The 27,700-nt window shown below is 40.0% G+C and overlaps 1 protein-coding gene across 4 annotated transcripts in view; it reads left to right on the top strand.

Annotated features, from left to right (window-relative positions):
- Positions 1-25,675, top strand: part of ptprua (protein tyrosine phosphatase receptor type Ua) — a 199,168-nt gene extending 173,493 nt beyond the window's left edge. For 2 of the 4 annotated variants that reach the window (XM_029513624.1, XM_029513625.1), the window contains 10 exons: positions 5,161-5,258; positions 7,562-7,678; positions 7,977-8,131; positions 10,736-10,871; positions 12,647-12,796; positions 14,997-15,311; positions 19,176-19,301; positions 21,932-22,089; positions 23,186-23,321; positions 25,613-25,675. In XM_029513624.1, coding sequence (XP_029369484.1) covers positions 5,161-5,258; positions 7,562-7,678; positions 7,977-8,131; positions 10,736-10,871; positions 12,647-12,796; positions 14,997-15,311; positions 19,176-19,301; positions 21,932-22,089; positions 23,186-23,321; positions 25,613-25,675 — 1,454 coding nt within the window. The remainder of the gene's footprint in view (positions 1-5,160; positions 5,259-7,561; positions 7,679-7,976; positions 8,132-10,735; positions 10,872-12,646; positions 12,797-14,996; positions 15,312-19,175; positions 19,302-21,931; positions 22,090-23,185; positions 23,322-25,612) is intronic. The other 2 variants (XM_029513626.1, XM_029513627.1) reach the window with 2 other exon arrangements.
- The last annotated feature ends 2,025 nt before the right edge of the window (positions 25,676-27,700 follow it).

The raw sequence follows: 27,700 nt of genomic DNA, 5'->3' as shown, positions 1-27,700 counted from the left end.
AAAGTAGATGAATTTGGAGTTCTGCAGAGAAGACGTTAGCAATATTCCTTCCTGTGCAACATAAAATAGAACAGTGGCTGTGTTTAAGAACATTTATTATAAAATAATAAACATACAGGCACCCTCATAATATCGGCTATATACAATTATGTGCGTGCTTAACAATCCTGTTCTTAGCGGTGCTTCTTTTATGTTAGGCTGGCCCAGTGAACATGAACCAGTTCTTGGACAAGCAACTGTCCTTCCTCATGTGTTGTCCAAATCAGTGTCCAGATTCCTGAGCTGCAGGTCTGAGTGGTTGAAATCCTCCTTAGTTCCTTTAGGTGGTTGTGTTGCTGGTATTGCAATTAAGTTAGCAGTTGATGCTAACTTGAGGCTCGTTGCTTGCAGGAAACAGCAGGGAGAAGTCGCGTCGAGTCAGCTGGTGTTAAGCTTTCCCACTTTTAGACATTTTAGGTAGGAGCTCACATCGCTACCGTGGGAAGAAAGGAGGTCAGGGCCAACCTCAGAGTGAGCAGAGCTAATCCAAGGTAGGCCTCAGTTGATCCAAGCATAGGGAGGATCCAGGAACCAAGAGAGAAGAGCACCAGAGAGCATTAGGGAAGTGAGAGAAGAGAGGAAGAGGAGGAACAGAGGATTTTGCAGACCTGGGTCGCATGTCATATAGTGACTTTAAATTGCCCATAGGTCTGAGTGTGCATGCAAATGGTTGTTCATCCTTGTATGTGTCCATGTCCCGTTCCTGCAATGGACAGGTGCACCCCACTCAGGCTGCCTGGGATTGGCTCCAGCACTCCCGTTACCCTGGCAGATAAGCGGTAGAAAATTGAAGTTTTCTCATATGGTTACCAATCACAGTGCAAAACTAACAGAAGATAATATAATACAGTTTATAGATTAAATATAAATTTTAAGTAAAAGTCAGGTATCAGCGTTGAAGTTTGAAATGACATCAAATCAGTAATATGCTTGCCTTGTTGCTAATTGCTTTCTTTACAATGTAGTAAAGGCAAGATGTTTTTTTATATATACTGGTATGGTTTGTATAAACTAACTGGAACTCAAAGCTATTAAGCATGATGAAGTTTCTCAGGAGTTATTTGTAAGTTATGCTAATGCCACATAGGCAACAAGCAGCTGTTTATGCAGTTAAGTTTAAAATAAAGAAAGAAAGAAAACAGCTCCGAGTTCGGCATCAAACGTCTATCCTTTAATCAACAAGAGCTGTCTGAAATGGTGGAAATCAACCAGCTAACCAGTCAGCACTAAACTGTTGGTCTGTCTCATCCTTTTCCAACACTGAGTCACTGTAGCGTTCAGTCCACCATGACGACAGATCATTGCTCAAAGGAAATATTATTGTTGGGGTGTGTTCAGGCATTATTTTCACTTCATTTCCCTTGCTTTGGGTGACATTAAAAGCAGAGGCCATTTGTGAGTTGGGCTGTTGGGTTGCCAGAAGACAAAACTTCAGCATGCTCGTACTGTCACTGGGATTATCCTTTGTGCTGTGAAGTTGCTGCCGCTGCTTTTGTTATTACAGGCTTTGTAGACACTGTATCTGTGGGTCAGCATCTGTTGTGGGGCAGTCACAAAATGAAATGTGCATTCTGATATCTATCCTTACAGTAGTTCAAAGTGTTCCCATGAAGGTTCGCCCTGATGCTAATAAAATGGTAAGTATTTGTGGCACAGATTCCGCAAGCTGCTGCAAACTTTCCTCTGAGGCTCTGCTTCATGTTGACACATCTTCATTACATCATTACTCCAGACTGGTCTTCAGCAGTTTCAAACTGCCAAGTTTCTGTCCTTGCACATTGCAAAAGGTGTTGTTTTGGATCCAGAACAGAAGTCATCATTATGAAACCAGCCTGAGACGGTTTTGTCACATGGACCATTAGAAGGTGGTGAATTGTGGGGATCAAGGAACCATCACGGTCAGTGATAAAACTCACATCGACTGTGGCAATCACAATCATTGATTGCTGCTAAGGCCTAAAGTGTGACAAGAAAAGATTCTCCACACTCAGTCTGTTCCCCCCGCAGCCTCAGATTTTTGTTCTCCGCTGACAGGTGTGGAACCTTTCATGGTCTTCTGCTGTTGTGCCTCATCCACCTCCCAGTTTGACATGTTATGTCTTGTGAATTGATTTTTATACTTAACACAGTTGTAAAGAGTGGTTATCTGAGTTACCAGGCCAGATTGGTTGTCAGCTCCTCTTGAGTGGTCTCATCAAGAAGGCATTTCTGCCCTGTGCCCTCAGAAGTGCCACTCACTGTATGTTTTTAGTTTCTCATGGTATTCCGAGTAGTCCTTAGAGATCAGTAGTTTCATACTCAAACCAACCTGTCTGGCAAAGTCACTGAGATCATACTTTTTCCCTCTGATGTTTGTGAGCTGATGCATTTATCCATTGCACTTCTTCAACATGGTTTTATAAGTGTGTAATCACATCATTTTACTCTTTGGAAAGCGGATAGTCGGTAAATTCAGTGATAAACAGTTTTAAAAATGCAAGGTTTTATGTAAATTAGGGTTGTCAATGATTTGGGAATTGAATTCATATTTGCGTGTATATTGATAGATCTTAGTGGTCATGCATTGATGACATGGGGTATTATGAGACATAATAAATCAGTATCTGGTCCAAAGGCAAAACACAAACAACCAAACAAACAAACAAACAAAAAAAAAAGAGAACCTCTGACCTGCCAACCTAAGCTGAAGATGCTAAGAATAATACACAGGTTATAAGATATGCACCAAAGTACAGCCTGTTCTGGTTGCCAAAGTTACTGCAATTCATTACTTCCACACAGTTCGTATACTAAATAATATTCACACAGTGAGTCCTGGGTGGTTGGATGCCACAACCAGTTTAGGTCTTTATTTATTTTATTGTATGCATTTTCCTTTTTCTTTTTCTATCTTCAATGAGTCTTAAGGTAATTTGGATCTGCAGTAAGCAGCAGGTGCTCTGGGCTAACTCTCTATTATGTCCAGAGATGAAGGTGGGTGTGGGGGAGGTGGACAGGGGAGGAGAAATACCAAGCGCAGTCTGAAAGCGTTAGTCTAAAGCGGCAGCATGTCGTGCTATGCATACAGATTCAGCCCAGCTACTGGGCTCAGACAATTGCACGTCGCTCGCCTCTTAACTGACCATCGTGTCAGTTGGTGTGCTTTCCCAGCTGCTCATGAAAAATTCACAGCTGATGTGACTAATATGCATAGAAACAGGCAGAGTGATGGTACAGAGAAAGGGAGCTGCAAATAGGCCTGTGAAGAGAAGGGAAAACAGTGCTACCCACTTGTGCGTATTAAGACACTCACAGGCTGCCGTCGGCTCGCCTCAGGTCAACTACAGTACAGACCAGTATCTGGCAGGCATGAAAGGCGATGCTGTTGGCTGGCTCTGCAGATGTCTTGTTGTTAACAGGCAAATAATGTTTCTACTCCACCTCCTATTTTACCTCTCAGCCCTTGTAGGTTTGTGCGTGTTTGCCCTGTGGGGTTTAGTCAAATGCACACTTTTTGATTATGCTTATTGAAACACCAGTGGAAGAAAAAGCAGTAGAAAACCACAGCTGCTATGTACCTCATCGTATTTGTTTACTAGTGGAGGAGAAACACTTTCGTGGGCCTATATGTTGCCTGCATTGTGTTATTTTCACTGTGTGTAAGATTATATCATAACATCCAATGCTTTTTATCCCAGTCCCAACACTTTGCTCATACCTTTTTCTTCACATGGTTAGGCAACATCCCCATTGTTATCCTTCCAATGATGCATCTTACATTCTAAAAATCCCATGTTGAAGAAAGTCTAATGTCTATGTCTCTGAATATAAATCTAGTCATTGGATTAACCCCCCCCCCTCCCCACAAGATTTGGGTGATTAATTAAAATATACCATATTTTACCCATATTTTATTAGATTATTCAGAAAACACTCAGCCAGTCAGAAGAGAGACTTTTGTCCTTTTTTCTGAATGGCTGTCTGGCCTGTTGATTCTATAGTACCAGAGAGAAGCCTGAAAGAGGATATATGAAAATACACTGAGATGTGGAACCACAAACAGATAACCTCAGATAGCTTTTCCTGTTTACCAACACTGGAAATAGTAATATTTTACACTGAGTTTAAAGATGATACACATGATTTTAAAGGACAAGAGTGCTATTAGTGTTCAATTTTCTGACTAGCTTGGAGCAGTGAACCTGGAAAGGGCTTGGAATTTATATGTCATCTTAGCTTCAACTGAAGTGTTTGGGAGCTGGGGGAAATTTTAGTAGGACTTGAAGTGTCATGACCCTTCTCTCAGCCTAACAAAAGATGCACGGTCAGTTTGACTGTGGGAAGTATAAAAATAGTGGTAAATGAAGGAATTGGAGGATTCTTGTAGACTATTTTCAGCAGCTGATTAGTTCCCATTTAGTGTTTTGGCAGCCCAGTATTGTAATTAGGACTAAGTCAAAGTAATATATGAGGCTTCAGATACGCAGTTAACAATTGTTAGGTGGATATTTTAATTGCTTTATGGTATTTGTGGACCACAAGAGAAGAGAGAAAATATATAGATGTGACTGAAGATGGCTATTTTTGATTATGAGAAGGAAAGATGAGGCCCAACCTCCTATGAAAAACTCATATACGTCACATACAGAGGACAAGATAATATCCCTATTAAACAAAATGAGTGGATAGAAATGAAGAGACATCTTATTCAATAACAGAAGTGTGTTTAGCAATATGAAGGAGGACCCGGTGATATTATCAATGCCACAGTGTAATGAAATCAATGAAAATGTCATCTTCTTCAGGGGGATATGATTTGTGTTAGCAACTGGTGCCCGGGAAAGGCAATACAAGTGCTGGTTTGCACAATGGCTCAAGATTTGTGGGTATATTGAAATGACATTTCTCAGTAGTATTAGGAGAACACAGAACAGGCAATAGTTCATGAATGGCACATTGTTACTCTATTTCCTGGCACGGATTACACAGTGCCTCTACGTTGATGGTTATTGCTGCAATTCTCTCTGACTTATGGCTCATCTCTTCTTATCCTCCTCTCTTTTTCTTCTTCCACCTTCTCCCCTCTCTTTTTCCCTCTCTTTTCTCCACCTACGCTTCTACTATATACGCTATCCTCCTCAGGCCCTAAGCAGGAGATGATCTACGACTTCTGGCGGATGGTCTGGCAGGAGAACTGCTTCAGTATTGTCATGATCACCAAGCTGGTGGAGGTGGGCAGGGTAGGTTTTGTTTCCTTTTGTCCTGTGACCTCTCTAGCCCCTGCGAAGATGGATGGAGGGAATGTATTTCTGGAGCTTCCTTTATCATTTCCTATATATCAGAAGAGCTGCTGTGCTCTGTGTCGCGAGAAGAAATGGCTCCCGCTGTCTGATCATGAGTGATCACCTCTTGCTTTGGTGGCTGCACATCAAGGTCAAACCTTTGATGAATATGAAGGCCCGTGAAGGAATATTGTGCCCTCTTTTCTATTAGCTATTCTTGCCTTTGTTGAGAACAGCCAGCCTTTGATACAGTAGTCATGATAAAAGTATTGTGCACCGAACCTGCAATTTATAAAATGTGATGATTGACACCTAAGTAATTTTTATTATTTAAAGGTAAAAGGTTGGTTCTTTGTATGTGACCAATTCCAATCTGAATATGGACATATTCATTGTTTTCTGATAGTTATACTCACAAGCTAGATAGCAGTTTAACTTGGAAGAAAATGAATAATTAAGATATTAATGATTTAATGAACTGGTAAAAGCCATGGGGCTATCATAGTTTCCAATCAAAGCAGTCAACTGTGTAAACAGGAAGTTACTGTATCACTATCAGCAGTAACAAAAAGCAAAATGTAATTGTTAGAGGGTGCCGAATGATTAACAGGATTAAACCTTTTGCCAATTGTTTGGAATTTACTTTGTTTTACAAGTGTAAACATGGAGCATTTCATGCTATTTGTACAATTTTGCGTAATAGTGCAAAACTTGATCATCTGAATCTAGGCAGTTGTATTAAGTCATCGCATCAGTTAGTATTACAGTAATTGTTCATTTTGTTAGCTCATTTTGTTAACACCTGGCAACAACCGATCTGTGTAAGAACACAATATTATGGCATAACCTACCATGATTCAAAAATCAGCATACATTTACTGCATGTGGTATCTTTGCTACATCTAGCTCCAGAAAGAAATGAGACATCAAAGCCCACATGGAACAATAGCTCTACTTCAGATGATAGCCTAGCTGATATTACAAAGCCAACAATCATATTTAAAGAAATCATACTTTGTGCCAGCTAGCTAATGTGACTTCGGTGAGCTATTTCAGTTAGCTTAACCAGCTACCCAAGTAAATAATGTAAAGTATACAAAATTACTTAATCATTAATTTCTTTAATTGCAGATAGTTCTAGTTCTAAGATGGCACATCTCATTATCAATATTCCACCAATTTGCAGTAGTAAGCTAACATTGATCACCTGCCACTGTACAGTGCCCAGTCACCCCAACTGGAGGAGGTGACTCCCCATTCTTACATCCACTGAACCACCAGAATATTTCTAAAATAATTCTTTGTTTGTCTTTGTTTCGGGTGTTTCTGGAAATAAAAACAAACAATTTCTATATTAATGTGCTTTCATAAGGTGGTGTGCAAATTTTCACCGAGTTAACTGTTTTATGTACAAACATGTCTGTGTCTTCTTGGCATCTATTTTTACCATTTTATTTCTTTTTTTAATTTATCTCTTCCGACTACCTCAACTTTTTGGAATTCTCCTACACTTATCTTTCTAAAGTTACCAATAACCAGATTTCTAGAGCCAAACGCTTTACATGTGAATTGTGCAATATCTCGTCTTGTACAGCATAGCTAAGTGAGTGTCAGCTTGGATCACAAATTAATAGAAACTTGTGGGGGGAAAATTCAAAAATACCCAATACAATTAAGAGCAACTTTTTAGCATTTCACCCGTTCACAGAACTGACGTTCCCCACAGGCTTCAATCATGTTTCTCAGGCTTTATAAAGAAGATTTTAGCTTTTTTGGGATCGGAAATTGAGTCTGCAGCCTGAAGCAGTAGAAAGTGATGACAACATGCAACCAGGAGTGGCAGAAAATGTCAACGGTACAGAAACACACAGCATCAACAGAAAAATAAAACATCGACTCTGTTCGAAATTTAACCGTGAAGAGTTGGAGGGCTAAACCAGTTGTCGGGGGAGGGGACTTAACACCATCATTGAACGTGCGTTCTATTTCCAAGAGCAGGAAATGCCCTTTCAAATCATACCAAAACATGTCCCATCTAATCTCAGACTCAACACTTTAATGTCTCAGCTGTGAAGGTGGAGATGATTGGAAAAACTGTAAATATTTGGCAAAGGTCAAACCTTGATTAGAGCCTTGCAATTTGTTTGCTTGTGGAAATCTCAGTGCCAAATGGTGTCAACAATTGCTCTATAACATTGAGACAGATCAGGTGTGTGCATGCGTGCAAACCTTTTCTCAAGTGTTTGTTGTTGTTTGCCCAGATGAAGTGCTGTAAGTATTGGCCTGATGACACTGAGCTCTATGGTGACATTAAGATAACGCTACTGAAGACAGAAACACTTGCAGAGTACACCGTGCGCACCTTCGCCATGGAGAGGGTGAGTCATACTCAAACAGATTTTTTTCTTTTTTAATCTCTCAGTATGGCCCCTATGGCTGTCATATATAATTAATAGAAAAGCAGCAGAAAATCACAAAGGGAATAATGTTGTTTTAGAATCATACCGTAAAATTTGACGATGAAAGTAACCAGCTATGTTAGTTTTACACAGGTGTACCTAATACACTGACACCTGAGTCAGTGTTCTTCATTCAGCTGTATGTTTGCTTAATTGGCTTCTATTTGCATGCTCCTCTGTTTTCAACTCATTAAATCTGCATGATTGATTCTTTTAGAGAGGTTACCCCGCTAAACATGAGGTGTGCCAATTCCACTTCACCTCGTGGCCTGAGCATGGCGTGCCATACCATGCAACTGGCCTGCTGGCTTTCCTTCGCCGGGTCAAAGCCTCAACACCTCCTGATGCTGGACCTGTGGTGGTCCACTGCAGGTAAATCATCACCTTCTGCTCCGATGATGAGCTTAACGCCAGATGTTGTGTGATGATCTAAATATAACCACAACGTTAGTTAAGTCTTTCATATCATCTACCCATTCGGGCTCACTGAATTCACCCTGTTTGTTTGTACTTCCCACTCTTTTTATTTCCAGAAATAATTCTTAGCCTCTCACACTTGAAAATAGAGAGCAGAATGGTGGCAAGAACAAAAACAGAATAAGACTTTCCAACAGGATGTTGTGTTTCACATGTAAAAAGAAAAATTCAACAACATATCTGATAAACAATAATACTGTTCTGCCTTTTCAGTGAAAAACGTAAACATTTTCTTCTGGCTGTTGAATGATAATGTTGAACCTACAAATGAAGCCTTTCTCCACAGCTTTAATATCGATTGAGCTGTAAATAGGTATATTCTGGGTTTATTTGTTTCAACTGTACAGTTGTGCAAAAAAAAAAAAAAACTAAACATGAATAGCCAAAACACGTAAAGAAGTAGAAAACAAGCTGGCTGAGACCTATAACTTGAAATATAATAATGCTTCTTCTACTGCTACTACTACTTCGACTACTAATAATAATAGCAGCTCATGCAGGGGATGCAGGAGACAACAGGCATGGTGTTTTCTAACACATCTTCAAAGGAACATTCACTATCACACTGCTCATCACTGTTACAAGTTCCACTCCATCACAAAATCCCAAAACAGATGAAACAAAAGTGTCTCTGAGATGTGTGTAATGCTGCTTGGAGTAGAAGAGTCTGTTGTTCTGCGTAGCCCCCTGAACTTTCGTCTGGGTGATGGATTAAAAAGTAATGTCGTCGTCTTGATGGACAACAGTTGGATTTCTCTGTGGGTGAGCTACCAGAAGTAAAAAGTGATCCTGTAATTGGGGACCTCCTGTATGACATTAATGTGAGTTACGAGGTTCAGCAAGAGATAGCACCAGTTTCCCGTAGTAACTTAAGCAAATTGAATTCTTCATGCAGTGAAGTTCAAATGTAAAGATTGGAGGAGAGAAGCAGCAAAAAGTCCCAAGAATAAAGATTGATTACCCAGTAAGATATGAAGACGGAGCTAACAGGATTTGAAAAACTTCAGAGAATTCACAATTCAAATTTCAATAAAATTGTCTTAAAACTCCCACAAAGGCTCAACAAACAGTACCCTCCACCTCACAACTGCTTGGAGTTAAAGGATCTGCTGCTAAAGGCTTGGTCCAGATACCACAGCTCACCTCAGAGGTCTATATGACTCCAGTCCTCCAGGGTCAGGACTAATCCTAACCCAAAAGGAGAGCCTAAACAATATTAGTGACATGGTCATGATGTTATGGCTGATTTGTGTATATGACAGGTATGAAGGTATTTGTGATAGTGTAAGTGCCTTACAGTCCTTAAATAAATATTGGAGATGGTGCACATGAAGAAGGAAAACACCAAGATAGAGCAGAGAAAAGGCATCAGGGACCTTTAAGTGTAGAAGTCTGAAAATATTGCCCCTAAGTGTGAACTGAAGTTTAAACTCATTACAGAGATCTATCAGTGTGCACTAAGGAGGTCCTTTGTAAATCAAAGGTTTACTTTTTCAGCTGATAACACATGGGCTCCACTGCATCACCCCTGGTAATCTTTTCAGCTCTCTTGTGCATTTCAGCTCCACTAAAACGAAAATGTGGTTGATTTTGTTTGCTTTCAGACCAAATTTTTTTCTTGGTCCATACCAGACTCGTCTGGACAAACTTTGCTCACCAGGCTTTATTTTAGCCAAACCAAGCAGGTTACTTGGCCCCACAACTAGATGGTTTTGGTGTTGTGTATGCCAGAGTTTTATTTGCAACTTTCACAACAGCCTAAATGAGTTTCATCACCTCATTGCAATTCGTACGATATGCCACTGAGTCATCCAATAACTCATAAATTAATACTGTGCAGCATGTAGACATTAGAAATGCCAGCCTTTTAAATCAATCAAATGTGAGCGGGAGTAAATATCACAGTTTTCAACAACCGCCCAGATGCTGAGATTTATGTCTTTGTGCCTTTATTCTAAATCTGTCTTCCAGCAGCACCAGCCATCTGACTTTGGCTCTCAATTCTGACTAAGCACCGATCCTGGTCAATCTTATCATGAATTATGTGCTTGTTTAATAGCCATGCAGTGCAGGGAGAGTTTAATTTTTCTGTTGAAAGGCCATAAGGACTGATGAGATCTTGAGGTCTAAACCATCTCAGTGCAGGAACTCAAATGAGTTTTAAAGTAACTGGCCCATGTGTACTAATGCGTTTACAGACACCCACACCTTGGCAGTGTTACACACATGCAAGGCATAGTATATGGGGCATTTTTAGAAGGCTCAGACCTCTCAAAATAAAAGGGTTTTTAATTTTTAAATCTCAGCCCAACTGACTGTTATGCCAGTTCAGTACAGTGGTCACTCTATCCCCTTTACTTATATCAATAACAAAGCTCCTTATTATACCTGACTTTGGTCAGAGTATCTTGATCAGAACTAGCAGCTCCCTGCTGAGACTTTTTCATTTCAGTGACGTATTCAGGCTTGTCAATCCTTCTCCTGTCTTGATTTCACCAGCATGGGGGCAGGCAGGACCGGCTGCTATATTGTGCTGGATGTCATGCTGGATATGGCTGAGTGTGAAGGAGTGGTGGACATTTACAACTGCGTCAAGACCCTCTGCTCAAGACGCATCAATATGATCCAGACTGAAGTGAGTGGGAGGTTTTTTTTTTTTGTTTGTTTGTTTGTTTGTTTGTTTTCAGTTACATTTGTCAAGTACTATACATGATGGTATTATTACACTTTTCTTATAAGAATAACTAAGCACCGCTGGTGTGAGCATTAGTTAGATAAATCATTCTTTTTAAGATTAAAAGTAGTAGACTGGCTCAGAGTAGTTATATGCGGCATACATTCCAATATTTCAAGAAAGAATATTTAAGCAAAATCCCTCTAGTATGATGAGTCTATTCCCATTAACGTTTGTTTTCATTACCCCATGAGGCAAGTCCTCTGTTTGAAAATGACCTCTTAAAAATCAACTTTTGGGGGAAACGTGACACCCTTTTCGTCCCACCTAACTTCTGGTTCATTGTTAATATGAAATTTTAATGAGTGTGTCCTTATTTTGTAGACCTTTGATCAGTTTTATTATTTTATTATTTATTTATTTTTATTTATTTTCATTTTAAGAGGTATTAATCTCTTCAGATTTATTGCGCGTAATTTTTTTCCTGATTGGACTGTTTTGCTGCTGAAGCACATTTTGCGTGCTAAAAGGGGACATTCATGGGCGAAAACCATCTTTCATTTCATGCTGAACGTTTGATTGCTGTCATTAAAATGAAAAGTGTTCCCTATTGTTATGGAGTCAAATGTGGGTCACCAACATTTTTGAGAATTTCCAGTGGGCCATGAGATGGAAAAAAGGTTCCACTGCTGTATATTAAGTCACGAAAATAGACTGAAGTTAATGCACAACAGTAAAAAAAAAAAAAAGTAACATAATGTACCAAGTAACTTTGGACGACAAACAATGCCCCTCAATCACTCTACAATGGGAACCAGTTCGTTTTTTATGATCCAAAAACCCTAAAACTCTACACCACAGACTGTGTTTGGAAGTGGATGTAGACTCTCGGCCTAAAATGGGAAATCAGTGCTGGAAAATCTTAAACTTATCTGAAGACTAAAGCAGTGGCTACTGTGGCTGACAGACTGTACCACCCAATCAGGACTGAGCAGGCCAGCTCCATCTTCTATTCCAAATATGGTTTCTCCCAGTTTAAAATCTAAGACAGTTCAAACCAAATAGTTCTACATTAAATTATGAAGCTTAATTATCATTCAGTTTCAAATAAATTTTGTTCCTATAGGAGTACAGTACTGTATCAAGCTAAACCCACACGTGAAGCACTGACTATGAGCAGCCAATCATCCCAAACAAGCAAGCCAGAAAAAGACATTAATTACTGTCGTAAACACAACTAAAGCTGAAAAATGTTGTCTTATTAACACGTCTGAAAGAGGGGACGGTAGAGTAAATACCAAAACAATGGTATTTATCTCTCTTTTCATCTTCCTGCTGAAGCTCAGCTACCAGCTTAAATACACATTTCTGTGATTACAAAACACATTAAAAATGATAAACAAGTTGGAAGAGGGACATTTTTATGCCTCGAATTTTCAATGTACCCCAGACTCTTTAATCCTTTGTTTTGTTGGATGTCAAAACAAATTTCCGTGTTAATTGCACAGCTTATGAAGTTATTCAGATAATGTGTGTGGGCAGTGTTTTGTTCTTTTGATGTATTCTTTCTGCACTTTTTACCCCATTTACAGACAATTTTCTGCTTGGGAATAGTGCAAAAGACTGGGCAAGCATTGTTCTTCACAGGAGGACAGTTAATATTTAGGAGTCGTGTACGTGCAGTGAAGTTTTTTTGTGTGTGACTGTTTTTTGTTTCCTTTTTATATGTCTCTTAGGAGCAGTATGTGTTCATCCACGATGCTATCCTGGAGGCCTGTTTGTGTGGAGAAACCGCTATCCCTGTTAATGAGTTTGCGCTCATCTATAAGGAGATGCTGAAGGTTGACTCTCAGAGCAACACATCACAGCTCAGAGAGGAGTTTCAGGTAACACACACATGCACATGATTTGAACTTTAAAGGTCCCATATATTTTACAGGTAGATCCCAATATCCCCTTTGATTTTAAATTAGGTCTAGGTTTTATATCAGCACAGTTCATTTCTTTCAAGTAAGTTTGTCAAAGACCTTTTTTTTTACTGTCAAAAACGAGACAGCAACCAAATAAAAAACCGGGACGGAAACTATGATGAAACCGATGACTATAATATTTAGTCAACTTAAACAATGTATATGATTGAATTATGACAAAAAATTTACATTTTAGCCAAAAGACAATTACTAAAATTACAAAAAAAAAATATGTTTTGGAGAAATTTTCAAAGACGGCATTCAGAAACTGAGCCTTAAAAGCAGCTCTCAGGACTTCAGAGACCTTGTTATGTCACAACAAAGCAGACAACCCTCCCCTGCCATGATATCTGTATCCCCTATATATATAGTTGAAACCCCCCAAAAAAATCTCCTCACAGACACTTCCACATGAAACAAAGTAATATTTGAGCTGTGGATTGATCAAACCTATTCCCTTAAGCTAAAATCAACACAAAGGTTTTTGACGCTGCCCTCTGTTTGAAATAAATATATTTTTTAAATGAAATGGCAGCCACCCCATCTCCCACTTAATGTACAAAAGGCACAATTAAACTCTTTATTTATTGTGTCATTATTGGCTTTTGGATAAAGCCAAGTAGCTAAACCAGGCATTATGCTTTGAGTACAGTGTAATGAGTTTATTCCAGGATAAGCACCAATTTATCGTGACTAAAAGTGCAGCATTTATTAGACTGTTAGGCTTTGGTATTCCTCAAATGGTTGTTACCAAATGGTCTCATTGTTTTGTTTTGTTTTTTTCTGTTTAAGGTTTTAAATTTTTATGAAAGAAAATACATACAAATACATATATTTTTAGATTTTTTTTCTTGCAAAGCATTCACTATTGTCATAATTTGCCTTTTCTGTTGTACTGTTGCTGCTGAAATCATGACGTCAAACTTCAAGTAAATCTCACTTCCTATTTGGCCGCTCTAGCTTGAAGAGGCAGCAGCTGCACTGTAAACTGAGTGGGTTTAGGTTTAATTCCAACTATAACTCCAACTTAAATGCAGGTGATATGACAAGTCTTCATAAATATTAACAGCTCGCAATCTTATTGCTTCTTTCCTTTAAACCGTGTATTAACCTTCAATTCAGTTTTACAAGGCTGTAGCTCACAAAGAGCCATTTTGCTGGATCATTCCGAGTCAAATTAACAAAAAGAACAAATAATAAAAGCATATTCTTCTGTGTTTTTTTTTTTTTTTTGCACTGACTTCGCAATTACTTGACCTTTTACCCTTACATGAATGTCATCAGCTGATTGTTTGCTCTGACTTAACTATGATTCAGTGGGTCTCCTCTGCATGAGGGGTTTTACATTCATTCTGAACTGCAGGTCTTTCATGAGAGAAATCCTCCGCTTGGTAATAAGGCACCAAGGCTGTAGATGGTCATCCAATCATCATACATTAAAAATAGAAAGCACTGTGCTAAGAATAAAAGATGAAGGTTATAACTCAGATTGTGCACTTCAGATGTCTTTTCTGCATGTCCAGTTTGTAGCAGTTTTAATGATGTGCAATTAGTTGGTGACCTTTGGTCAGAATAATTAGAAACTTACCTCTCACTCCAGATGCTGCACAGTTACTTTGTTGGCCAATCAGAGAGCAGCTTTTATTCCCATCATGAGCTGTACTGTTCTATTCATTTTGTTTAATCCAGTGGGGAGTCATTCACAATGAGAATTTAGTTAGATAATAAGTTCATTTCAATTTCCTTTGCTTCATAATATGCTTATTCATTATTGCAGTAAATGTGTTCTTATCCATTAAGCCTTGTGGGTGCTTTGACTGATAATAAATATGTTTAAAGTTTCACAAAGATGATTAGAGATAGCTGTGCTTGTCAAGTATTGACAGTCATGCTGTTTGAGTGGAGAATGTTTTCATTGGCTCTGTCCATTCTCGCTTTGATCAAATTTCTGTTCCACTGCCTCCGTCTTTGCTTATCATATGTTTATTCACAGTCTTTCATTTTATCTCTGCAATTAAAAACATTCTGAGAGATACTTGCCATCTTTCTCACTATCACACATTTTTGTCTTCATTTTCTTGCACCTCCCTTCCGACTCATCCATCTCTTCCCACAGACTCTGAACTCAGTGACCCCTCACCTGGATGTGGAGGAGTGCAGCGTTTCTCTGATGCCCAGGAACCGCGAGAAAAACCGCAGCATGGACGTCCTGCCGCCGGACCGCTCCCTGGCCTTCCTCATCACCACTGAGGGCGAAAGCAACAACTACATCAACGCTGCACTCGCAGACAGCTTCCTCAGGCCCGCTGCCTTTGTGGTGACGCCTCACCCACTACCTGGCACCACAACTGACTTTTGGAGGCTGGTCTATGACTATGGTTGCACTTCAGTTGTGATGCTAAACCAGCTCAACCAGTCAAACTCTGCCTGGGTAAGAGGAGAGGGAGGGGCAACAAATGGGATTGGGTACCATTTGTGTGTGTGTGTGTGTGTGGGGGGGGGATTCTGTGTAAAAACTGTACTTTTAAAAGGGCATCAGTCAGCTTTTTAGTGCAAATACGGATTCACGAATACCTTTGTAAGCCTTAGGATCAACCTGAGGAAGGGCTGCTGTTGTCATCATCACTGGTTGATGAATGGCCTTCTACCAGCCGTTACAGTTGGAAGGTGTCACGGAGGTTCATCTGCAGGGTGTACACCATAAAGTCTTTTGGTACTGGGTTTTAGTCCAGCTTCTGGCCTTGTCTCTCTCTTTCTCTGCCTTTCCCGTGTGTCTCTTTTTCGGTCACAATCAAGAAAAAGACTGTAGCCTGTAGTTAGAGTTTTGAGTGACTCAGCTCCGTCCCTGGTCTCCCCTGGAGACACTGTGGCCACTTGATGGACACCTGATCTTAAACCACAGTTATAGGTGCTGCCTGTGTCCAGCAGCTAATGTGCAGCTGACATAGTGGGAGTTAAATCCTTCAAGTCCTTTTAACCCAGACTTTCCCTGAGAGCATACTGTTAAATGATTATATGCATTACTTATAGCACTTAGAACTACCAGTATAGGTATGGGAATAATCAGCTAATTGATCATATTCGTAATCTGCTCATTGACTTTTGGAGCTGAAGCTTGAGATAGCTATTTGCGATATAATTCATAAATAGTACTAATAGCCTGCATTGTTAGGATGACAATCTAATCATTTGCGGTTGCAGTTACTTACATTATAGTGTCACTTTTGAACAGAAAATACATTAATGGATGGCAGTAGAAAAATGCAACAAATTTTTGACATACCAGTACATACAGCAATAGATAAATGTAAATGTAGATGTCCTCCTATGAGGGGAAGGCTTTAAAACTAAATGCAGTTTCAGATCACATAACACAGTGCATGCTATAACTTACAGACATTTAAAGGCCACTGAAACATGTGATTGGTTCAGCAGAAAATATTGGCCACATAACACAACATATTTGATGCCCAACCGCAGTAATAAACCAGCTTGAAATTAAATCATCTAGACTTGCCCTGGAAATAGAAGGCATTTTAGAGTTAATCTTATTAGGTTGAGCTCTAACTTCTAACACATCATCTTTCCATTTGTAATTTTGCCATAGGGAACATTAACATTCTCAGTGGAAACATTTTTATCACAGCTGTGTTTTAGTGCATTTACATTGCCTCTAATAAAATACAGATACTTCCATATAATAACAGCAGAGGATGGATTCTCTGAATTTTCTGCTCTTATCGGGTGTTCTAGGACCCAAGTATCCACATGACCCCAGTAGGGTTCTCAAAAAATTTTATGAGGTCCAGCAACAGGTACAGAACTGGTGTATTTTAACCCTAAATATCCAAGAAGATTGTCTTCCTTGATAAGAAATGAAATGAAGCAATGGCAATGTATCATTTTGAGGAGTTTCCTGTGTGTGGGATCACACACAAACTGGTGAAAGGTGATTTCAGCCACTGCCTGGTTGTCTCACCTGAGAAATGCACAGGTCTTATAACCTAAAGGAAAAAAAAAACATGGGGCCATTTCTTCCATTGCTGACCACTACAGCGGATGGCAAATGGTAAAATTGTAAGTTTGAGACCAAAGCAGAACTATATCAAGAAAGTTGTGTAAATCAGAAAGCTTTAGGACTCTCTCCTTATTCTGGCCAATTAGCAGGCAAACCCTTCTGCAAAGACCACCTCCTCTCTCATAAAGGTCTTCTTGAACCTGATAAATTGACAGCTTTGTTTGAACAAGGTTTTGTCTGTTGACCTGCAGTTACGAAAAGTAGAGCTTGCAGTAAAAAAACAAATAACAGCAGCTCCAATTCAATTTTTTCCGGATTATCCAGTGATGGCCATGAAAGCCATGAGCTACACTTTTTACTGGGAGTTTACAGCAATGCAATGCTCTAATGCAGTAATCTCAAGAACACCTTTGTTGATGATGAATCATTGTAACTCCATGTTTCCAAAGCAGTGTAGTCCTCACATGACCACTACAGTGGACCTGACACCGATGCTGAAGAGACATAAACATGCATTCTATCTAATGTGTATCAGAGGGCGACTCCACTGATAAAGTAAAAAGAAGTCAGATTGTATTGAAGTCTGTGTGGAAATGGCCATACTTCTCCTTTGACTTATTAGCTTTGTAAACATTTTCCTGATGAGTTTATGGTCAACAAATTTCGTTTCAAGTTTATTTTTTAAATGATGGTCCCAAAGCAGGCCAGATCCAGCCTTTAAATCAAATCCAGTCAAATGGGGTTTATTTATATAGCGCCAAATCATAACAAAGATACTTCAAGGCACTTTACTTATAGAGCAGGTCTAGACCAAACTCTTTATAAAATGATTTAAAGAGACCCAACAGATCCCCCGATGAGCAAACACTTGGCGACAGTAGAGGGAGAATGAGAGCAGTAGGTGGGAATGTTCAAAACAGGTGCAGGCAGGAACATATGCTTTATGAAGTTCATAGAAATGATGCTATATGACAGTTGGTTCCATAGAAGAGGAGCCTGATAGCAGAAATCTGCCTCCAGATTTACTTTTGGAGATCCTAGGAACCAGCCTTCACTCCTACTCAGCTCCACTTTCTTCTCCAAACATTGTTTCTACTGGTTTCAAAAAATGAAGACGATGGACAACAACAAACAAAATGAACGCTTTAAAATGACAATTAAAAAAAAAAAAAAAAAAATAGTGACATTATGATGGGTGGAGACTTGGCTCAACATGTGGGTAGTGGTAGTAGTAGTAACAGAACGTAATCTATAGCCTCTTCAAATCAGGCATGAATGCACTTCACAGTCCAGTGAGAAAGGGTCATCACACATCAGGCCTTTTATCCGGTCCCGTGCCAAGAGGCTTCAGTCCTGTGTGGCGTTTAATTTGCACAGAGTGTCATGGCATTAACACCTTCTTATCATTTCCCTCCATGTTTGCTCATGCGTGGGTTTGTTTCTGCCATCTCCCTATCGCTGCTCTGTCACCATGTCATGTCGGATTCCTGCTCGACATTTCCGCCTTGCCTGTCAGCGCCAACATGTCTTTCTCCCTCTGTCACTTTCTCCCTCTCCTTCCTTTTCTCTCACTGTCAGTGGATTAACAGTTCATCCCTTCACACACAATTTTACACATACACTTAGAGTTGGAGGTGCTAATCTCCTCTACATATATAAATATGTATTTTCCTTCCTGCCCAATGTCACCTTTCAATAGCCTTCTGTCATTTTGAAATGTCATTATCACTTCCTACTCCAGGGGTCCCCTCAACCCCGAAGTCCTTTTGAACACGGTGGCACATCAACACTGCTCCACTGTGTGTTTCTTTTTTCTTTTTTTTTTTTTTTTCTTTTTGAGCCATAGGGTTGCAACTTTGAAGCAGTGGCGATAAGCAATCTTGGCTTTTGTGAATGGCCACCTCTTAGCGAACTTCCTGGGACGGCCAAGGTCCCCTGGCCCGATAATTTAGTGTGCTAATTCTAATGATTCAAAGTCATAAATAATTGAAGCTGAATGGCCAGGGTTAATGTGAAAAATTGTTCTGAGCAACAAGCAGGTTAGGGTTATTTTTTTATTTTTTATTTATTTATTTATTTATTTTATTTTATTTTTTTATTTGTGGTTGCTGTTTGTAGATAATCATTGTTATTTAAGCTAAATGTCTGTGCTGTCAATACTCAGTTGTGTTGTTACTGGGCTTCACCATCACTGGCTGCCGATGTAATAGCTTGTCCTTCCTCAAGCAAGTGTGGACTACTAACCTCCTCTCCTCTCCTTTCGTCTACTCTCCTTAGCCATGTTTGCAGTATTGGCCTGAGCCGGGGCTTCAGCAGTTTGGGCCCATGACAGTGGAACTTTTGTCCAGGACGGCCGATGACGACGTTATCATCCGTCTCTTCCGGGTTCAGAACATCACCCGGGTAGGAGGAGTCCTCTGCTTCCATTCATGCTGATGTTGCAACCCAAAAACCGGCATTAAAGTGATATTTGTATCTATCTATCTAGCAGTGGTTGTGGGAAAAAATATCCCCATCAATCTACACGCATTAGCCTATAATTATGCAGTGAAAACGTGGTTTTAAACATTTTAGGCAAACCCAAAAGGCTGAAACCTCTCATTAACAGCAGCAATTGACCATCTTGCTGTGGCAAATTGAGGGCAGAGCTGGACTCCTGGTGCATTGCATTGTGCGTCAAAACAAAAATCAGGCTACGGAGTCCCAGGTACTCTCTCAATGCCACGATTAAAATTTTGGTAAGACATAGATCATGGAAAATGTGAAAAAAACAGTTCTCAAGCTTTGAGCGTGATCGGGAGTACACATAATTGAAATAGAACAGGTTTAGAAACACAAGAGGAAAAGATGCGATGAAAAACCCAGTCAAGCAGCTTCAGAGGTTAAGTTAGAGATGGGGTAGGCCTGGAAGGATGTCCCAGCAGCAGTCCCTCAATCAGGCCTTAATGGACATCAGGGTTCAGGTTTCTCCAAATGTCTGCAACACTTTAACAGCACATCCATGCTTCATCCATGGTCAGACAGGCTGCTGCACCGCGAAGAATGTTAAATTCGAAGGAGTTGGCTGCGGCTCTGTGGCTGATTGGGACTATTTGGAGCACAAAGGAGCCTGTCAACATGCTCATTCTATGAGGACAAAGTGCTGTGTATTAGAGAGACGCTGTGCAGCTACGAACATTTGTTTTCAGTGTTATGCATGTGTAAATGCACTGTGTCCAATGCATCTGTTTGGACATAAACAAGCTGTTTGCATCCTGGGCACCATGGCTCTGTCTTACTGGCATCTGTCAGAATAGGAAATGGAGGCAATAATTTGTCCATATGAGAGTTGTGGACTGCAGAGAGCGTTACCAATTGTTGGTAGTTAAACTACTGTGACAGGTAACTCCTCTTTTTTTTTCACAAAACTGTACTGAGGTACCCATCCCATAGTAATCAAACAGTCTTAACTTTTCTTCATGAAAACTTAATTTTACAAAGAAAACCGAAACTTAATTTACTACTTTACTAGAGTATAATCTCTTCATCACATAAATGGTGTAATTGCTACTTAAAAGTGTGATTTGATTTTTTTATCCAGTGACATTTTTTCAACTTTAATATAAAATACATATATATACTAAAACAATTGCTCAAATCCAGACTCAACAGACGACTATTCCCGCTCCATATTGCTGTGTGAGGTATGGCTGCATCAATTCATTTATTTTGAAGAGAAATAATGAAGCTTGATACGAATATGATTCTGAATGATGACCATGGCCCCAGGTGGGATTTGCTGGTCCCGTTGGTCAGAGTGATTTGCAGCATAATAATCCCACTTTCAACAAAGCAACAATTTGAACAATATGATAATGTCATATTATCTAATTGTGCTCAATAAGCTGTTGTGGTCCCGTTGTTAGATACTAAAACAAACATAGCATCTGTTCTAAAGAACCATGTTTTCAACAACTATAAAGAGTCCGAGATGTTTTGCTTTTTTTTTTTTTGTTTAGACCATTTCCAATGTATCACAATTACTTCTATGTCACTATGTGTTTGTTAATTGTGTGTCCGTGTGCACTCGTATTTGAGCAATTCAGTCGAGCTCCATCTCCCACTTAAAAGTGTGGTGACACTTGCAGCTTCCATCCTTTGACCTCAGCAGATCCTCAGCAGTCTCTTGCAGATGCTTCCAGCAGCTAGTTGAACAGATGTGTCCTTGTCAAGAAGCCCAATTTTGCTGACAAACGCACTTAGTCACCATCATGGAGGCAGACACCTTCTTTGTCAGTGTATTTTTCAATCTTTTCCGAAGAGGAAAGTAGTCGGCAGGAAGCAGTAAACACTATGTTCAATGTGAACTGGGTTGATCTATATATATATTTTTTCCCATCTGCAGCACATCTTCTGGTTTCAGCAAAAATGAGCAACAGCCGACGAGATAGATATTTTTTCTCAAGAGTTGGCGGCGACCAAAACTGAGCAAAAAGATACGTTGGTTTGCAGTCATTCACCAGTTGAATCAATGCAGGTTTTTTTTTGCATAAACATAAAAAAAAACAAAAACAAAAATACATCAAGAAGAATGACACTCAACAAGAAAAATATATTTGCTCTGTATTTCAAAGGAAGAAGGATGAAGATGAGTTATTAATATATCAGGGGTTTTCTCTGTGTAGGACTCATTTCAGCCCCAGCTTCACAGCTCACAGTGTTGCTTCTGCTGAAGCCATCACTTTTGATGGTGTCATAGTTTATATTTACAGTCATTTTGATAACATCTTATTTTAATGTGGCAAGTGACAGTACACTGCCACTCTAGAACAGCCCATTATAAGTTAAGAACAGAAGTGTTGCCGTTGAACTTGAGCATGTTTGAAGTGTTGACAGAAACCCCCTTCTGGCTGGAAACCTGATAGATGTTTTAATGAGCATGTGGAGTGTGAAGCATATGCCATGTGTTTAATTCATGTGCAGTGGAATATATTGATAACAAATATATCTTTTTTCACTTATTCCCCTCCCTCTCCACCGCTGTCGCTCTGTAGCTTCAGGAAGGCCAGCTTGTGGTGCGTCACTTCCAGTTCCTGCGCTGGTCCCCGTACCGCGATGTGCCCGATTCCAAGAAGGCCTTCCTCAGCCTTTTGGCTCAGGTTCACAACTGGCAGATGGAGTGTGGAGAAGGACGCACAATCGTCCATTGTCTGTGAGTCCACTCGACACACACGTACATTCATGAGCCTTTTTTACATTTCAACTGCAGTCTACGTTCACATGATTGTCCTGTCTTTTCATTTCACAATTATAACTATTACTAGGCAGCTGCTCATGAATTTTATTGTCCAAGCGGAAAAGCTTCCCAGACAGCTTTGAATTTTCAGACCTGAAGTAGAGTGTGCTCTAATAAGATACAAGCATACATGCATTTGTATTATTCACCTTGGTGTTTACCATGGTCACATTCAAGAAATGTTCTCCCACTTTTCAGAGTTGTTAAATCTCAGTAGCTCTGCAAAATTAAGGATGACATTTTTGTGTCATTGCATCACCTGCTTGATTTACAGTGCATGCCTTCGCCTTCCACTAGATTTGTCCCCCATTGCTGAGAGCCCATGGTGACATAGTGGTTAGCGCTGTTGCCCCACATTAAGAAGGTCACGGGTTTGGTTCCCGACCTGGGGAACCAAACCTGTTGTACCTCTGTGATGAGTTTGCATGTTCTCCCTGTGCCTGTGTGGGTTTCCTCCAGGTACTCCGATTTCCTCCCACTGTCTAAAGATATCATGTTTGGGTTAACTGGTGACTCTAAATTGTCCGTAGGTCTGAGTGGTTGTTGGTCTCTGTATCTGTGTGTTGGCCCTGTGATGGACTGGTGACCAGTTCAGGGTGTACCCCACCCTCACCCAGCGTCAGCTGGCATTGGCTCAGGCATTCTGGCAACCTAGAAACGGATAAGCGGTAGAAGATGAATGAATGAATGAAAGTTGAGAGCCCTTTGATCTCTGGAGGTCAGGCTGTGTGTTAGACACCTCATATCTGATTAAGTCTCCGCTCCTGCATTTTAATGAGAACTTTATTCGGATATTCATCTTGAAATTCTGCCAGTTGGCCTTTTTCTGACAGCATGCTTGATCTGTGCTCAGTCCAGCTGTGACATTTCACTCTGTAGCTGCCCCTCTGAGAGGCTGTCTGAGCCGCTCTGCCACATCTTTATGGTCACTCATGTCTTTATGCTTCTGTTCTGTGCACTTGTGTGTATGTGTGTGTGTGTGTGTGTGTGTGTTGCACGCTTTCTTTTGTAGGAATGGCGGTGGCCGAAGCGGTACTTTCTGTGCCTGCACCATGATCCTGGAAATGATCCGTCATCATAGCATCGTGGACGTGTTCTTTGCTGCCAAAACACTGCGCAACTCTAAGCCAAACATGGTGGAGACAATGGTGAGCAAGTGAAAGGAGTAGTCTTTAAATCTCACTGAATCATATTATATATATATGCCATGCTGCTGCCTCCGACACAAAGTGCTAGATGAGTGAAAAGCATCTCTGTAGGAACTCAGTGAATTTATATCAGCCACTTTCATTAAACACATCAAATGTATTTCACCTCTTTTTTCACTATTTCAATATTCTACATCCATTTAGAAATAGAGCATGACAGAGAGATTACACGGTAAAACAGTCTAGAGGTGCATTTTAACTGAATAGAAATTACATTTCACTCGCAGTGTGTTGCATGTGAGGTATAAGGGAAGCGGAGAGTAGGAGAAAATCAATTTGAATTTGCAAAAAGTTTATGCAAAGCTGCATGATTTTAAAATGTTGTAACCCAAATGAGAAATGTGCACATGGTAGACACAAGAGAATGAACTACAGAAGTTAAATGGCAGAGAGAGAGATTTTAAATGTGTTCAATCAAAGTTAGCCTGTTTAGGCAGCCTCTGAGTCAATGCCCGCATCTTTGACTTTTGTCAAGCGATTCAAATTGAAGTTGTGTTTTGTTCATTAAAAGCTCTGTTTGTCAGGTCAGGAAGTGAAACCCTGACCAATTGGAGCTTGGTAAGAACGGTTAAGAACAAGAGCCTTCATACCCTATCACGCAAGCAAACTACTTAGCAGCAAACAAGTGGTCACAAAAATGTCCTGTCTTGCAGAAATAATTCTTCAAAAGACACATTTTAAAACAGATATAGTACCAGTCAAAAGTTTGGACATACTTTCCCATAAAAGAAAAAAAAAAGAAAAAAGAAAAGGTGTGCCGAAACTCAGTATCAATTTTACTACATAAGGCGTGCATAAACATGAACATCATTTTTTGTTGGAATCAAACTTTAATAGGAAACCTTAAATTTTGTGTCACTTCCTGAAGACTGGAAAGCATCCATTATTTAGCAGTGACATTCAGCAGTCAAATGGGGAGAATCCTTTGTAGAGAAGACAGCGTTACCAATCCCTCCACCAACAGTAACCTTAAGACACAGGCTGCAATGCAGCTATATGAGAGATGACATGGTGGTGAATGTGATGATTCATCTGCAGTGTGATCTCCTCACTCAGGCACGTGTCCCCCACTGCTCATGGGCTTAATTGTGTGTTGCAGACACATGCTGTTAGTTTTCCAGAATGCATATGATACATCAAAGTAGCATCAGGTCGATGTTAATCATGAGCGTTTGGAAGGCATGGTTAGAAACCTGTATGTCAAAGGCTTGGGCTAAAAGAGACGTCTGCCAATATTCTCTGTTTTTTGTTGCTCAAAACTACCATGAAATGTCTGAAGCCAACACTTCTCTCTTTCAGTATTTTGCCTTCGTTACTCTGCCTGTGGCTCTCTGCCCCAGGCTCCCTGGTTCCTATCAGAGATGTAAATTTTTAAAGGAATGCCTAAGCATTTTGGGAAATTCACCTAATCGTTGTATTGGCTTGAAGATTGATGTGCCTCTCTGGCCTGTCTGTTCTAATATAAAACCACAACAAGGAGATGGTAAGCTTGGTTTAGCATACATATTGGAAGCAGCGGAAAACAGCTGGGACTGCTTTTAATTCACCAGCAGCTCTTTTGTTAGTTTCGTAATCAGCACCTTTTTTTTACACAATGTGTGAATGGCACGTCGTGGTTTTAAAAGGCCTTTGTAGGTCCAATCTTTCCTGACAAAGTGTGACAGTTTCCTGGAGTCTTGTCATCAATGTGAAGATGCTAAGCAACCAGCAAAGACTTCATGAAGTCACTGCTCGTAGTCAGCAAGTAGTGTATGTAACCTGCCATAAACATTTTTACACTTTGTTTTTTGTAGTTATTGACAAAAAAAAAAAAAAAAAAAAACTACAAACAAGGAATTACATTTAATTAGATAGCTTTGGAAAGAGCAAGGGAAGCTGTGATGCTGCTTTTCACTAACCAGCTTCAGGTTTTTATTAGCATTGACGATATGAGAGTAATACCAAAGACCTCTGCAACTGTGGGCAAATGTGGTTTTATTTAAAGGTCTCATGTGGTATAATGGTTCGACGCTTATGTCGTCCTTGATATATTATACTTCTCTATATTATACTATAGTCTGTATTCAGAAACCGAACATTAAAACTAGAACTTTGTGATATTACAACAATGCAAAAACACCACTCTCAGCTGCAATTCAAACACAGGGATATGTCAAATATGGGACTTCTATTTTAAATTTCTGAAATACCACTTTGGTGCTTTTCGAACTAAACCTTTTTTCTGGTTCCAGGAGCAGTATCGGTTCTGCTATGACCTGGCCCAGGAATACCTGGACTGCCTGGAAGTCAGATAGCACCTATCCCACACTTCTTGTTCCTCCTCAAGGAGTAGGTCTAAAACCTGGATCGTGCATCCTGGATTTCTGCTCATGGCTCCCTAGACCATGTAAACAGCTCTGGTTGTCTTCTTCACCTTGCCTGGATGAAACATTGTTTGCCATAAATGACTAAGAACACTCACTGAACAACTTGTAACATAGTACTGACACCCTTTTTGCTTTTCCTCTGCGCTCCGAACCACCGTGTACTCTCTTGTGCCACTTCACATCTGCCAAACCAGAAGACACTAACAAGAGTGAAGTTCGTTTTATATATGACCACTGTCAAGGCAGCCGGACTACCTGTTTTACAACTTGGTGATGAGATCTGAAGAGCTATGCTGTATCCTGCCTTACTGTGAACAAACACCGAAAAGGAACTACAGTTGATGCCAACCACAGGGTGATATTTTGTGTTTGTTTGTAACACTGTAAATGGTGCGATCTGCTGTTGGTGAACATCCTATGTTGTACTGTACTATATTTGAACTTAATCATGGAGGAAACTGATGACTGAAGGGGTAACTGAGGGAGAAAAAAGAAATAAGTCCTCACATGCGATGGACATATTTGTACAGTGAAGTCGTCTTGGACCTATTTTCTCTTTATTTATTCTTTGTGTATATAGATGTTTTTTTTTTTTTTCCTTCCCCCACCCAAATGTTTCTAGATGTTCTCAACGTCTTATCAATGTGCCAGTCCATTCTCTCTGTGTCTGTAAATGGGGACCACTTCAGCATCTGCATGCCCAGTCTTAAGTGTTTCATTGCAGTCTGTGGCTCAAGTCTGCTTTAGGGTGGATTCTGTGACGTGAATCCTTCCGCTAGTCCCGAGAGAGCTGCGTATGAATAACCACGTGTTGCTGTGACAATACAGAGAAAATCTGTCGCTTTCTAAATTTGTATTTATTCAATGTGTTTTATTTTCTAAATAGTGTATAAAAAAGGAAAGAAATAAAATATGATGTTGTTGCTTAACAAACACACTTTCTGGAGGGTTTTTGTTGTTGTTTTTTTTTACTTCTCTTAACAGGACGATGGGAGAGTAAAAGTTTAAAATAAGAATGTTGTTTATGTAACTCATCATAATGCTGTTATCATCTTTTTACTCATCTTACGAATGTTACCCTTCATTAAAACTGTGGCCCAGTCTGAGGTTTCATAACCCTCCCCTGCTCACCGAGCCTGAGCAGGATCTGTTGCCCACGCCACACTCTGCACGACTATTTTTAAGCATTCATGAGTTTTTGATGGAGGAGTTGTTGATGACTCCTAACACCTCCACCACTGCCACCACCATTCCTGCCCCTGCCTTGTCCGTCGGTGCAGCCAGCAGATATCGCTGCTTGTAAAAACCCACCGGTTCGTTCTCCTGACCCTTGTTTGAATTTACGCTTATCATTTAATTAGCAACTTTAATGAACTTTTTTAATCATTACTTCCAAACACTGCCTGTAGTATTAAGCCACTTCTTTAACTAGAGAATCTTGATGATCCATTAATCGAGGACTTGACGTACTTACTCTGCATGGGGTGCTTTACGAACGATGTCACATCTACTTATTGTGTTTTATGAGTGGCTGATAAGCTTGAGTGTTTCACAGTTTGACCCTTTTGTGCCCTACGTGCCTCTGCTTCTTATCAATACACTGTATTGCCTTTGCTGCCGGTGCACTTTTTAAATGAGAGACAAGGAAAAAGACAAATGATTTTCTAATGTGTGAAGAGACTGTAGAACAAACGAACCTCCAGAAAAAAGTCAAACAATGTGATAAAGGTCAAAGGCCACATTTGGCTCTGTTGTTTGACTGTCGCTGTTGTCTCCTAAGTTCAATTACAACCTTTCTTTGTCATTCCAAGATCTCCTCTTTATTGCATGAAAATGATGATAAAAAGCTGCATAATGCCCCTTAGATGAGAAAACACAACTGCCATTGTCTGCAGAGAATAAAAGCACAGGTCCTCTCGCTCTCTCCTCAGAGCAGATTATACAAACAAAAAC

This window comes from Echeneis naucrates, chromosome 11 (assembly GCF_900963305.1).
Source record: "Echeneis naucrates chromosome 11, fEcheNa1.1, whole genome shotgun sequence".
NCBI lineage: Eukaryota > Metazoa > Chordata > Actinopteri > Carangiformes > Echeneidae > Echeneis > Echeneis naucrates.
The sequence above is the reverse complement of the archived record's forward strand: the minus strand, read 5'-3'. Positions and strand labels throughout refer to the sequence as shown.